Source organism: Giraffa tippelskirchi, chromosome 8 (assembly GCF_054371585.1).
Source record: "Giraffa tippelskirchi isolate mGirTip1 chromosome 8, T2T-mGirTip1v1.2.pri, whole genome shotgun sequence".
NCBI lineage: Eukaryota > Metazoa > Chordata > Mammalia > Artiodactyla > Giraffidae > Giraffa > Giraffa tippelskirchi.
In genome coordinates, this window is record NC_137282.1 from 29,301,060 (window position 1) to 29,314,008 (window position 12,949).

Sequence of the window (12,949 nt, forward strand, 5' to 3'; positions counted from 1 at the left end):
ACAAAATTTTTTGTTTCGACTAATGTTATTTGCTTCCTAAAATTGTCTCACGACCCCACCTTGATTACTGAAGAACGTAACCATTTACCATCTTCTTCTTCCTTAGGCTGTGAGGTTGAGATTCTTGGCGTCAGACCTACTTACTGCCTCGAGTATAAATCTGTCCCAACGGATATCAATTTTGTCAATGCAGTCAGCGGCGCTCTTGACGTCCTCAAGTGAGTGTCCCAAATTCTTAGCTATGCCAGTGTTCTTCCTTGTTTCTAGGACCAATAAAGGATGCTCAGGTGGACTAAGAACCCTTTGGGATAGCTGACACAATGTTTCAGAGAGTGGTGATTGCTGCCTGCTAGCGCGAGAAGTTTTAGGTAGGGGCGTTCTTTGGAAACACTGAATTGAGAGCAAGGAAGTCTCCAGGTATTTGGGACTTTCTTCTTTATGTTGATGGATAGTAGAGAAGCAATGTGAATGTCAGCATTTCTCTAATCATGATATAGTGAATGCTTGGCTCTCAGAAGATATTGATAAGTTTTGGCAAAAAAAGGGAAGATCTGTGGTGGAAGCGTTTGGAGAAACTGCCTACTCTGCCATCTTCTTTGGAAATGTACAAAGCCTATTGGCATATTAGAACACAAAAGCGTTTTTCTTCTTTCCCATGGGACTATCATCACACCCAGTTTGAAAAACGCAGAAGTCAGTAGAACTCTCCTGAATAGCAGACGAGAGTCAGGGAAACTGATTTAACTTCTAAGTCTTGAATTTTTTAATAGTCAACAACTTCAGCTATCCCTTTAAACTGCCTCCATTTCTCTCTGCCTAATTCCTTCTTTCCAATCCATTTCAGTAAGGAAAATGGATGTGACATCCTGAACTTTTTTACATTGCAGAGATCTGGACAGAATCCTAAGGTGATGGGAGATCTGGGTGTCCCTGAAACCCCAGGGCTGGGGGCCCCTCATAGCTCTCAGGTAACTGGGCTCATGGCCACATGTCCTTCTGGCATGGTTCCTGGGCTGGAGGCTATAAAGGGCCAGAAACAGATCTGTAGGCGTTCCCATTTGTCGCTCCTCACCCGGCCCCTCCGTTACAAATGAGCTGACCTGTGATGGAGACCAGACCCATGTGGAAAACAGCTGGCCACCAAGAATTTGTCAGCTAAGCTCCAAACAGGCAAGCGCACTCAGCCCTTGAAGACTCCGGTCCCTCATGAATCAACGAGCTCCCACATAGACGTCTTTCACAAAAGGCATGCATATAAATCCCCAAATCGCAAGCATCACAGCTCCAGTGTTCCTGGCATCTGGGGTTGACAGCTTCCTGACACAAAGCCATCAGGTAAACCTATGAGACTTACTAGCTTTCTGACCACATGGAGATTTATGAATATGCCAAATAGCCTTAAAGAAGCCAGCCCAGTGGCTGCTGTATTAAGGTGCAGTGTCTAAAACGTAGTGACCTGAAAACATTTCATTGGATTTCAGCGCAACCAGTTCAACCTTGTGAAATTTTCCCCACATCCAAGCCCCACCCTGGAAGTGTGTACAGTAAACATAGGATGTACTGTGTGGACCAGCACGTCTGGGATGCTACAGGCTCAAGTACATAAGGGAACTAAACGTGGAGGCATGTCTGAGGGCATGATTTTGTGGAAAGTTCCATCATGTTCAAACATGGTGGAGGAAATGCCATCAGCCCATCAGTGTAATGAACATGGGCCTCAAAAAAGTTTAGGGATAGGTATGAAAATGCCATTCCTGAGTAAGAACTTTTCCCCACCACCTACATTATGGGGACCCTCAGTGATGTTTTGTTCTCTGCTGTCTATAAATGCAGGGGGATTCATTATTAGTCATCCACATGTTAGTGAGAATGAATAATGATATTATTTGTGAGAAACAACCAAATAATAACTTAACTCAGTCCCCACCATGGAGGAAGGACCGATGCTGAAGCTGAAACTCCAATACTTTGGCCACTTGATGTGAAGAGCCAACTCATTGGAAAAGACCCTGATGTTAAAAAAAATTAAGGGCAGGAGTAGAAGGGGGCGACAGAGGATGAGAGGGTTAGATGGCATCACCAACCCAATAGACATGAGTTTGAGCAAACTCTGGGAGATAGTGAAGGACAGGGAAGCCTGGTGTGCTGCTGTCCATGGGGTCACAGAGTTGGACATGACTTAGCAACTGAACAACAACATCGCGGAGGAGAGAAGACACGGTATTTGTTAAAGAAGGACCAGTCTGTTTTGTTCTAAAAAGAGAAAATCATGCTTGACTGGCAATTTCCCTTACCTTGAAACCAGTGTATCCTCCAAACCATGAATGAATTACACCTCAGGGTGTGAGAACGTCACAGTATCGTTAAAGGGTGTGCCCTCTTGGTGAGTATGACCGTGGAGAAGGAAGATGCCGGGCTGAACCTGCTCTGGACTCCATCCCTGTGCAGTGAATGGTGTCGGTGTAGACATTTGAAACCCTGGGCTTGTGACCTTGGACGTGGAAAGTTCACAATCTTGAGTCCTAGCCTTGACTCCCCCTGGAGAATAGATAGGCTACCCTCTTCAGTATTCTTGGGCTTCCCTGGTGGCTCAGACTCTAAAGAATCCACCTGCAGTGCGGGAGACCTGGGTTCGATCCCTGGGTTGGGAAGATCCCCTGGAGGAGGGTGTGGTAACCCACTCCAGTGTTCTTGCCTGGAGAATCCCCATAGACAGAAGAGCCTGGTGGGCTACAGTCCACGGGGTCACAAAAAATCAGACACGACTGAGCGACTAAGTACCCACAGCACAGCAGCCATGATTCAGGTCTGTGAGGCCTTGAGTGACTCCTTGCATCCTTTTTGGCCTATTTCCTCACCTGCAAAATCCGCCAGAGCTTTTCTCTGGGGAAGCTCTTCACCACAGACCCAGAGTCCAGAGGCACATCCAACAGAGCTCATGCCAGGAAATGAGAGCGACTGTGTCTCACCGCTGCCTTCGCCACGCCTCACGACCGGCTTTCTTGGGGTTGGCGGGACCTGATAGCAGAATGAGAACCATTTCCACAAGTCAGTTGGGCTAAGCAGAATGTTTCCCCATTGGTGCGGGCTGCTGAGTTCTTTCAGGGTGTTGGGTCAGGATGTTGAGTCAGCCCCACCGGGGTCTCAGTGCTGGCTCCGCTTCTCATGAGCTGAGTGATATGGGCAACCATCTTGAACTCTCTGTTTTCGGTATTCGTACCTGATAGGGTTGCTCTAAGGATGAATTCCGATAATGCATAAAAAGCTCTCAACATAGTGCCTGACCCAGAATATTTATCATTTATTGAGCACTTGGGGCTTCCCCCCTCTGTGCCTCAGCTGTAAAAAAAAGTCCACCTGCAATGCTGGAGATGCAGGTTCAATCCCTGGGTTGGGAAGATCCCTTGGAGGAGGACATGGCAACCCACTCCAGTATTCTAGCCTGGAGAATCCCATGGGCAGAAGAGCCTGGCGGGCTATACAGTCCATGGGTCACGAAGAGTCGGACACAACAGAAGCAATCTAGCACGCACACACACACTCATTGAGCACTTACTATTATTATACCTTCGACAGGCAGTTACAGAGCTCCTACTGTATGCCAGATCCCTAGGCTGAGCTGAGGTACAATGGAGAATGAACGCACCCCAGGGCAAAAGAACCCCACAGTTTAGAGCGGAGAAGGATACATAAACGGGTGGTCAGAGCCCAGTGTGAAGAATCACAACCTGGAGATGAACCAGGAATGCTGCAGGAGTGCCCGGGAGGACTACCCGGCTGAGCCTGGCCACGGGGACATGCTCCTGGAGGAGGCAGCATCTCCCTGAGACCCGAAGTTCGTGCAACCATGCTCTTGAACTACTCTGGGGTTCTTTTTCGTCTGCTGTAGATCACAAGGCCCAAGGCTCTGCAGGCGTTAAGGACACACGTTCTCTCATTCTAAGGGTCAGGGAGACCACACCCAGAGAGACCTTGCCGCCTCCCTTGTGTGTTTAGAGAGAGTTTTTCGAGATTAATGAGGCAGTCTGCCAAGAGTATTTGTTATTAATCCTTGTAAAGTCCAAGCAAAGGAGTCAGCCTTTATTCCTTTTCCATTGCCTCTTTTGTCAGTTGCTCGTACCGCTACACTCATCATCACCAGCATCATCACCAATGTAGTTCTGTTCCCCTGCTTTGGCCGGGGGAGGCTTGGGGGTGGGGCAGTCTTGGTGGGAAGCCCCCCGCTGTGCAGGGCGGGGAGGGCATAAGGCCCCATGTTTTCTCTCCTCCCTGACTCCCTCAGCCTCCTATTCCAGTTCCTCTCTCTAGTTAACACTAGGTCTCTGGCCCCGCGTGGAGGCTTACATAGCTGGGTTTTTACCACCAGTACTCATGTTTTCTCTCCTCCCTGACTCCCTCAGCCTCCTTTTCCAGTTCCTCTCTCTAGTTAACACTAGGTCTCTGGCCCCGCGTGGAGGCTTACATAGCTGGGTTTTTACCACCAGTACTCTGGCCCAGAGGGGGCGTTTAGCCAGCACTGAGTCTTCCTGGGAGGCAGGAGGTGTGGTCAGTGCTAGAATTCACTCTGTGTCCACCCTGGAGCTGAGCCTTCCTGGGTGCCCAGGGAACAAGGGTGCTGGGGGTGTCTGCTGATGTCAAGCCTTGAACACAAACCTGTCTGCCTCCTGCAAGATGGCCTGGTAAAGCTTGCTCTTATCCTTGCCTGTCAGTTACACCTACAGAGAGGCTTCCTCGAAGGCCAGCAGTAATGGGACAGCCGTTACTTGAGTGATCGCTCCTCTTTTCTCTAATCTTCCGATGGCACCCGGCAGCAAGGGGGGCTTTCAGAACCATCCCCTGCTCGTGGCCACCTCTTCCGACCCCTGGTCCTGATGAGCCGAGAGGGGAGGTGACGCATAAACACATTCTGTGGCTTTTGTCACCATGGTGCTCGGGACTGGCAGGTCTAGATGCACTCTTCCTGTCTCTCCCTCGGAGAACCCGCTGGCTTGTTTTAGGGTGTCAGCTGTGCTCGGCCTACAGGCCTGCCCCCGCTGGGGCCGCAGGTCGGGAGGGGAGAAGGCTGGGGGGCTTCTCTCAGCCGCACCTCTCTCCCTGCCTCCCAGGAGAGGCCAGGCGGACCTGGCAGCCATCTACTACGAGCGCGTGGACGTGGAAGGCCACCATTATGGGCCCTCGTCGCCACAGAGGAAAGACGCTGTGAAGGCCGTGGACACCGTGATGGCGTACATGACCAAGTGGATCCAGGTGACCGGAAACACGGCCCCCAGGGCTAACCTCCCCTCTGTCTCTCTCCTCTGTCCCCTGGACTGTCACTGCCCTCGACATCGCCCTTTTTACTCTGAGAGCTGACTGCGCCAGCTCGAGGGTCTGGGGGTGGGGGTGGGGGTAGGTTCGCTTTTCTTCATACAGTGAAAATCGCTCAGTCATGTCCTACTCTTTGCGACCGCATGGACTATACCGTCCCTGGAACTCTCCAGGCCAGAATACTGGAGTGGGTGGCCCTTCCCTTCTCCAGGGGATCTTCCCAACCCAGGCATCGAACCCAGGTCTCCTGCATTGCAGGCGGATTCTTCACCAGCTGAGCCCCCAGGGAAGCCCTTTCTTCATACAGCGTCTCCCCAAACACCGCAAGATCCCCTGTAAGAAGCCAGGCCAGTGGCGCTGAAGCAACCTGATCTGCACGACCCCCTGGCTCAGCGGGCGAGAAGGGCCGATGCTTTACCCCAAGCCTATCAGTCTGGTCACCAGGTCGCCGTGGGCATCGAAACCAGGCCTGGGTTCTCTCCCTGATCCTGCCACACCCTTACTGAATGACTTTAAGCACAGGATTCTTTCTTAATTTTATTTTTTTATGGCAGTATAGTTGATTTGCAATGTGTTCATTTCAAGTGTACAGCAAAGCGATTCAGTTACACACACACACACACACACACACATGTATATGGTTCTTTTTTATTATAGGCTATTACAAGGTATTGAATATAGTCCCTTGTACTTTTATAGTATTCCCAGGTGGCCCAGTGGTAAAGAATACACCTGCCAAACAGGAACCTCAGGGGATGCAGATTTGATCCCTGAGTCAGGAAGATCTCCTGGAGGAGGGCATGGCAACCCACTCCAGTATTCTTGCTTGGAGAATACCATGGTCAGAGGAGCCTGGTGGGCCACAGTTCATGCGTTTGCAAAGAGTTGGACACGACTTTGTGACTACACCACCACCTTCTTGTTTATTTTGTATACAGTAGTGAAGTTGCTCAGTCATGTTCGACTCTTTGCGACCCCATGGACTGTAGCCAACCAGGCTCCTCTGTTCATGGGATTTTCCAGGCAAGAATACTGGAGTGGGTTGCCATTTCTTTCTCCAGGAGATCTTCCCAACCCAGGGATTGAACCCGGGTCTCCCGCATTGTAGGCAGACGCTTTACCATCTGAGCCACCAGGGAAGTCCATATACCGTAGCGTAAATGTTAATCCCAACCTCCTAATTTATCCTTCTCCTTCCACTTTCCCCTTTGGTAGCCATAAGTTTGATTTCTATGCCCATGAGTCTATTTCTGTTTTGTAAATAATTTCATTTGTAGCATTTTTTTAGATTCCACATAACAATGATACCATATGATATTTGACTTTCTCTGTCTGACTTAAAGCATTAATTTTTTAAACTTTCCTGGGCTTAATTTTTCAAACGTGTAAGATGGGCAAGTGATAGTCATCATATTTCCCACATGAGTTTTTTGCAAGCCCCAAAGAGGATGAAAACCAAATGGCTACCTTAAAAACCTGGAGCCTGTATGTATCATGTTGACAATGGGCTCCCGGGCTCCCCTCCCCAGAGTGCTTCTGCTACGATTTTGAGCCATGTCGCATCAAGGCAGACAAGTAGATGATTAAATTCAGAATTGAGGACAAACTCTTTCTCCTATAGCCTGTGAGTTAAGTAAGGACTTTGGGAAGGTCAGGTACACACTGTTATATTTAAAATGGATAACCAACAAAAACCTACTGCATAGCACAGGGAATTCTGCTCAGTGTTACGTGGCAGCCTGGATGGCAGGGGAGTTTGGGGGAAGAATGGATACACGTATATATGTATGGCTGAGACCCTTCACTGTTCACCTGAAACCATCACAACATTGTTAATTGGCTATACCCCAATACAAAATGTTTTTGGTGTGAAAAAATTTTTTTAAAAAAGAGAAAACACCTCTTTTCAAGACAGCCGGTGTTGAGACGGTCCTTCTGTGGACACCGTCCTGACCGCCTCTCCTGCCCCCTGCCCCCCAAGGAACGGGAGCTGCAGGACGACCTTAACGTCATCATCTTCTCAGATCACGGGATGACTGACATTTCCTGGATAGACAAAGTGATCGAGCTGGATAACTACATCAACCTCCATGACCTGCAGCAGCTGAAGGGGCGAGGGCCAGTCGTGAGCCTGTGGCCAGCCCCCGGGAAGCATTCTGAGGTAAGAAGGGTGGGTGGTGGGTCGAGTCGGGGGCAACAGGGGTGTCTGTGCTGGGTCTTTATCTGTAGTTTCAAGGCAGAAACGCAGGGCGAACTAAGGGGGCCAGGACTCTGGAGACAGATGACCCACCCAGCCCCTCCATCACTGGGTGGCCTCTGTCCAGCGGTTCATCCTCCCGCGTCTTCTCTTGTCTGAGATGAGCTCGGAACGTTAGCGGCTCTCAAGTGAGACGAAGGATGTGCAGTGCTCAGCTTGCCAAGGGTTCAGCCCCTAACAGGGCTGTTTTCTTCTTGGCCGACATGCGGCATGTGTCAGGTACAGCTGGGCACCATGGATGCCCACACCGGGTGCTCTTCTCTGGAAGAAAGTGGCCAGTCTGACCTGTTCCCATCAGGGCAGGGGGAGGAGAAAGTGACCACTGAACCCAGGCAGAGGCTATGTGTGCCATAGATCGGCCAGGGATGGGACTCCAACTCTCAGCCGCTGAGCAGCTCCCTGACCGGCCCTCCTGCTGTGTCTCTGTCCTGGGAGCTGGCGGCATCATCGCTGCCCTCCTGGCTGGCTCTGAAGCACACAAAAGCTTGCTGGCCCCACGGCAGGGACCGCGGATGGTCACCAATGATGATGATCACCCCAGGAGAGCGCCATTCCCAAGAGGGTGTGGCACTCCTTGCCCTCTGGGACTGGGCACCTGGAATGGTGAGACCCCCACTCACCCCTCCCTCCAAACAATACTTCCGTCTGAGTGGCTGGCACACCACAATGAGGAGCTAAACGAGCAAGTGGCACCTCTGGCTGACTGCTTGGCCCCGTGTGGCCTGGTCGTCTCCCAGTGCAGGCCCTGGGGCTTCCGCCCAGTCCCAGAGAGAACTGCCATCTTCCTCCGGGGGTTCCACACCACTGCAGTGGGGGTGCCACCCACAGGGAGCCAGGAATGGGCCTCAGCCGGGCCTGGTGCCTCCACCCGTCCTCACAGCAGTGACGTGGTTGGTGTTGATGGAGCGCTGGTGCAGGCTAGGGCAGGGGGTGTCCTCGTTTTTGGCCCAGAGAGAGACCCTCCTCCCAACCCTGCCTGCTCCCTCCCACCTAAGAGTCTGAGATCTGTCTGTGTGGGGTTGAGGAACACAGTGCCCACAAAGCTGTTCCCCGCAGCCTCATCCCCACCCCACACAAACGCCCCCCTTTTTATCAAGCTCCATGGTCAGCAAGTACAGGTATTCAACATATATGCACAGTGTTCTCGTGAACTCAGTTAAGTGTGAAGCTGGGAAGAATACTCTCCACGCTGGCAGGTCCCGCAATCAATGGCTTCTTGCAAAGAAGTTCTGTTTCACGGGCGTGGAGCACCATCCGTGTCTCCAATTTGGCACCTGGGCCCCAGGATGCCAGAGCATCAGCAGCTTGTGAGCTGGGGAGTTTCTTACTTCCATTGTGGTGTGTATGTCAGGCAGGTACAAGCTGCCTAAAGCAGTTGGTGGATTATTCAGAAGCGGGGGCTGTGTTTGGGTGACAGCTTGTCACGAGATGGACACAAGCGTTTTGAGACCTGCTGCGTGCCATCAGAGTTTCCACTTACCTAAAATCTTCCTGGGGATGCATCCTCCTTTCCTTAAGAATTACAGGTTTTCTTATGTAGGAAATCATAACTCCCAGGGCCATTAGAAACTCTCTACCAAGCAGCCTAAAGACTCATTATTTTCCAGAATTGAATGGATAAATTCAGTTTTCTCTTCAGGTCTACCCAGGAATGAATGCTTGATTTGGCTAAGCACCAAAGAATCAACATCAGCCAGTTGATTTTAATTTTAGCCATACAGATTTAAGCTGCTGCTAAATACTGAAAATACGTACATAGTTCATGTCTTCATCAGATCAGCAGTGTAAATAATGGCACAGTTACTAGTACTTTTTTTTTTTGGCCACGTGGCACGTGGGATCCTAGTTCCCCGACCAGGGTTCGAACTCAAGCCCCCCCTGCTTTGGAAACCTGGAGCCCTAACCACTGGACTGCCAGGGACATCCCTACTAGTTCTTTTAGAATCAGGTGTAGGCAGGACATGCTCTAGGTCTAGTCAAAGAATAAATGCATTTCTTTGATCTTGGGGGTATTTAATGCCAGGCAGATCAATGTCTCATTCATATTTTAATTTTGCTATAGTATTTTTGACATAAGTAAGTTTTTATAAGAGGATCCTCTCCGCCAGGTCCAATATATGGTCACGTGTATGTAAGAAAGAGAATGCAAACCTGGTCCTTCTTGGCTCTCTTTACAGATATATAACAAAGTGAGGCAAGTGGAGCACATGACTGTCTATGAAAAGGAAGACATCCCGAGCAGGTTCTATTACAAGAAAGGGAAGTTCGTCTCCCCTCTGACCCTAGTGGCCGATGAAGGATGGTTCATAACTGAGGTAAACATAAAACACATGACAAGACATCCATGATACAAATTCTATCAAACAGCCAAAGGTAAATAATTACTCACCTTTTCCACTTGAAAATGTTCGTTTTTACCCAAGTCTCTCATTGGCTGCGTTATTTCCTACTTGAGAGAATTGAAAGGCTTGGTCAGATGACTGCAGATGCAAATGGGAGGCTCAGACCCAGAGCCAAGGTTTAGACTTCAAGGCTCCAGACTTGTATGTTAACAAACGGGCCTTACCTCAATTACCCAGGCTTACAATGTAACCTATTCAGTTGAAAGTGGAACAATTACTGCAACCAAAGCAATTGCTTTAGGGCAGCTGACAGCCAGGGGAGGCTCCGCTTTGCTTTCACCTTAAAGAGCAGTGATTGGCAAACAAAAGTCGGCATGCAGGTCCCGGTCTCAGTTTGCCAACTTGATTTTATAGAGCTTCTCTTGCCTTCTGAGTCCAAACCCTAATTGCCTGATGCCCTAAAGACCTCAGCAGCCTTCTCCTTGTCTGCCCAGACACCATGCTCACCAGGCTCTTGCATCAGCTTTGATACCTGGCCAGCTGGAAAAGCCAGGTCCACCCCCTTCCAGGGGAATCTGCGGTCCCGCGTACAGTCAGTTCCCAGACAGGGCCTGAGTCCTTGTCGGTATGAATTTGAAGCTGGGCTGCAAACTGATCAGACTAGAGGGTAAAAGAGAGTGGCAGATGTTGGCACATGAGGGTTGTTGTACAGTTGAATTTGAGGTTGCGCATCTGTAGATTCAAACAACCACAAATCAGAAATATTCAGGGGGAAAAAAGAGTCCTGAAAGTTCCATTATATTTATAGCTATTTATATCACATTGCATTGACTGCGGTATCATAAGTAATCTAGAGATGATTTAAGATACACAGGAGAATGTGTGTCCTCACATGCAAATGCTATGCCATTTTGTATAAGAGACTTGAGTGTCCATGGATTTTGGTACCCAAGGTGGTCATGGAAACAGTCCCCTGTGGACACTAAGGGACGATTATATCAGACCTAAGACTGGTATTTTATCTGCCAGAGTGAGGGCAGGTGGCCATCAGCAGAAATATTGATCAGGCAAATGAATGGACATCTAGGGACCCAGGTGTGGAAAATGGGGATTCCCTGATATAAACTTCAGTTCACAAAGATGGTTCTGAGCTTCCTAGCAGCCAACTTAAAGAGGAAAGTGCAACGAATATACAGTATATATTACTGTAATTCAAGGTGTATATAACACAAAAACATAAATGTTTCTTTAGAAAATCATGGTGGTCCCTGGTCCCCTTAAGAGAAATTTAGATATCTTTTAGGCAGTCTTTTGTTGTACCTTAGTCTGCTAGACTGAATATCTTAATCATTTTACTATCTTCGAATTTACAGATTTTTATTTTCAAGATTCACATATGAAAATTATAATCTCTGATCCTTAGATTTAATAAGCTAAGGATTTTAATTTCTAGTTAAAATTTATAATTTTATAATTCATAAATAATAATTTTAAAAGTTATAATTTCTGATACTTAGATTTAATATTGGGGTTTTACTCTATCTTCTGAAAAATCCTAAAAGTGAGCACCCAGTCTTTCCCTGCTTAGATATTTTTTCTTTTCCTTTTACGTCTCCCTGCTGTTTACTAAACTCACTTGACTGCAGAGAATCGAAAACGTTGCTCTATGCCCCTGCTGCTGTTCTGTGCCAGGACGATTAATCTACCCCATTCTCATTTGCAAAATCTCTCCCCACGTGGTGACAGAACACTGTGTTTGCTCTGTAACCTCCGTACCAGGGCCCAGCGAGGGATCTCAGTTTGCATCTGCAGCGGGACAGTTTCTCAGCTTTAAAAGCAGCTGCTCTGAGTCTAGGTTTGGCTAGCAGCGGAGCCTTTTTTTCTTCCTGGCTTAAATATGAAAACAGCTGAGTCAGGACAAATTGCTGCTGGTTGGGGCCAATAAAACAGAATCCCATCTTTCCTTCCTTTTCCCCTACAACCGCCATCCCATAAACATGCAAGATTTGGTTTCCTTGTCAAAAATGCCCTTCCCATGTAAACACCAATGTTTTGCCACCAACTTAAGTTCTGCAGGCTCTTAGGCAGCTGCTCCAACAGGAAGATGCCATTGAGTTCTTTCTGTTTTTTATTTTTTTTTTTAATGGTTCCTTGGAGAGCTGTCTCTGAAAAAGATAAAGGCAGGGAAATAGATTGACTCTGTCACCTGGAATGGCACCATTATCCTGACGTCATAAAAGCCAGGCCCACTGCCCAGTGGCTCCCACAGTTTGTTTTTCATTGTGAGAGTTAATATACAGACTGGATTTCCGACTAGTGCCAGTACCTCCTCTGGCCTCCTCTCCCACAAGGGCAAGAAGCTGAATGTGTTCATTTTCCCAGAAGACTAACCATGAAGCAGCAGAAGAAAAAAAAAAACAACAACCCAGGCCACCTGTCTAGGTTAAACCCCAGCCTGTCACACCTGCCAAGCTCCTTTCTTCAAGCATGGAAACAGGGCTTCCTAAATGGTGCCCCCACCCCTCCGTCTCCCTAAGACCTGGTCACCATCCGCTGTAAACCCTCTCTTTGCATGTCCTTGTCAGGGGACAAGGGTCACACCTTCACTGGAGCTTTTGAGCCATGCACTTGGCCGCACTCACCCAGCCCCAGCCCATGGGGTTTCCCCACAAATCTTCTCATCCACCCATGCTCTGCATCCATCCCTCCAGCAGGGGGCACTTAGTAAGGGGCCGGGCAGATTGTGTGTAGGCATGGTCGCTCAGTCGTGTCCGACTCTTTTTGACCCTTTGGGCTGTAGCCCACCAGGCTCCTCTGTCTATGGGGTTCTCCAGGCAAGAAGACCAGATTGAGTTGCCAGTTTCCTCCTCCAGGGGATCTTCCTGACCCTGGGATCGAACCCACATCTCCTGCATCTCCTGCATTGCACGCAGATTCTTCACCCACCGAGCCACTGGAGTTGTCACTATGTCTAGGGTGGTCCAAAGACCCTCAGGAGGCAGGCCCAGTGATCCTTCCCGGGGTGGAAGCTCCTTGAGGGCAG

At 49.1% G+C, this 12,949-nt stretch overlaps 1 protein-coding gene across 4 annotated transcripts in view; it reads left to right on the forward strand.

Annotated features, from left to right (window-relative positions):
- The window catches only part of ENPP6 (ectonucleotide pyrophosphatase/phosphodiesterase 6), a 97,982-nt gene that overhangs the window by 50,981 nt on the left and 34,052 nt on the right, over positions 1-12,949 (forward strand). For all 4 annotated transcript variants that reach the window (XM_081521884.1, XM_081521883.1, XM_081521885.1 and 1 more), the window contains exons 3-6: positions 107-218; positions 5,106-5,247; positions 7,289-7,468; positions 9,742-9,879. In XM_081521884.1, coding sequence (XP_081378010.1) covers positions 107-218; positions 5,106-5,247; positions 7,289-7,468; positions 9,742-9,879 — 572 coding nt within the window. The remainder of the gene's footprint in view (positions 1-106; positions 219-5,105; positions 5,248-7,288; positions 7,469-9,741; positions 9,880-12,949) is intronic.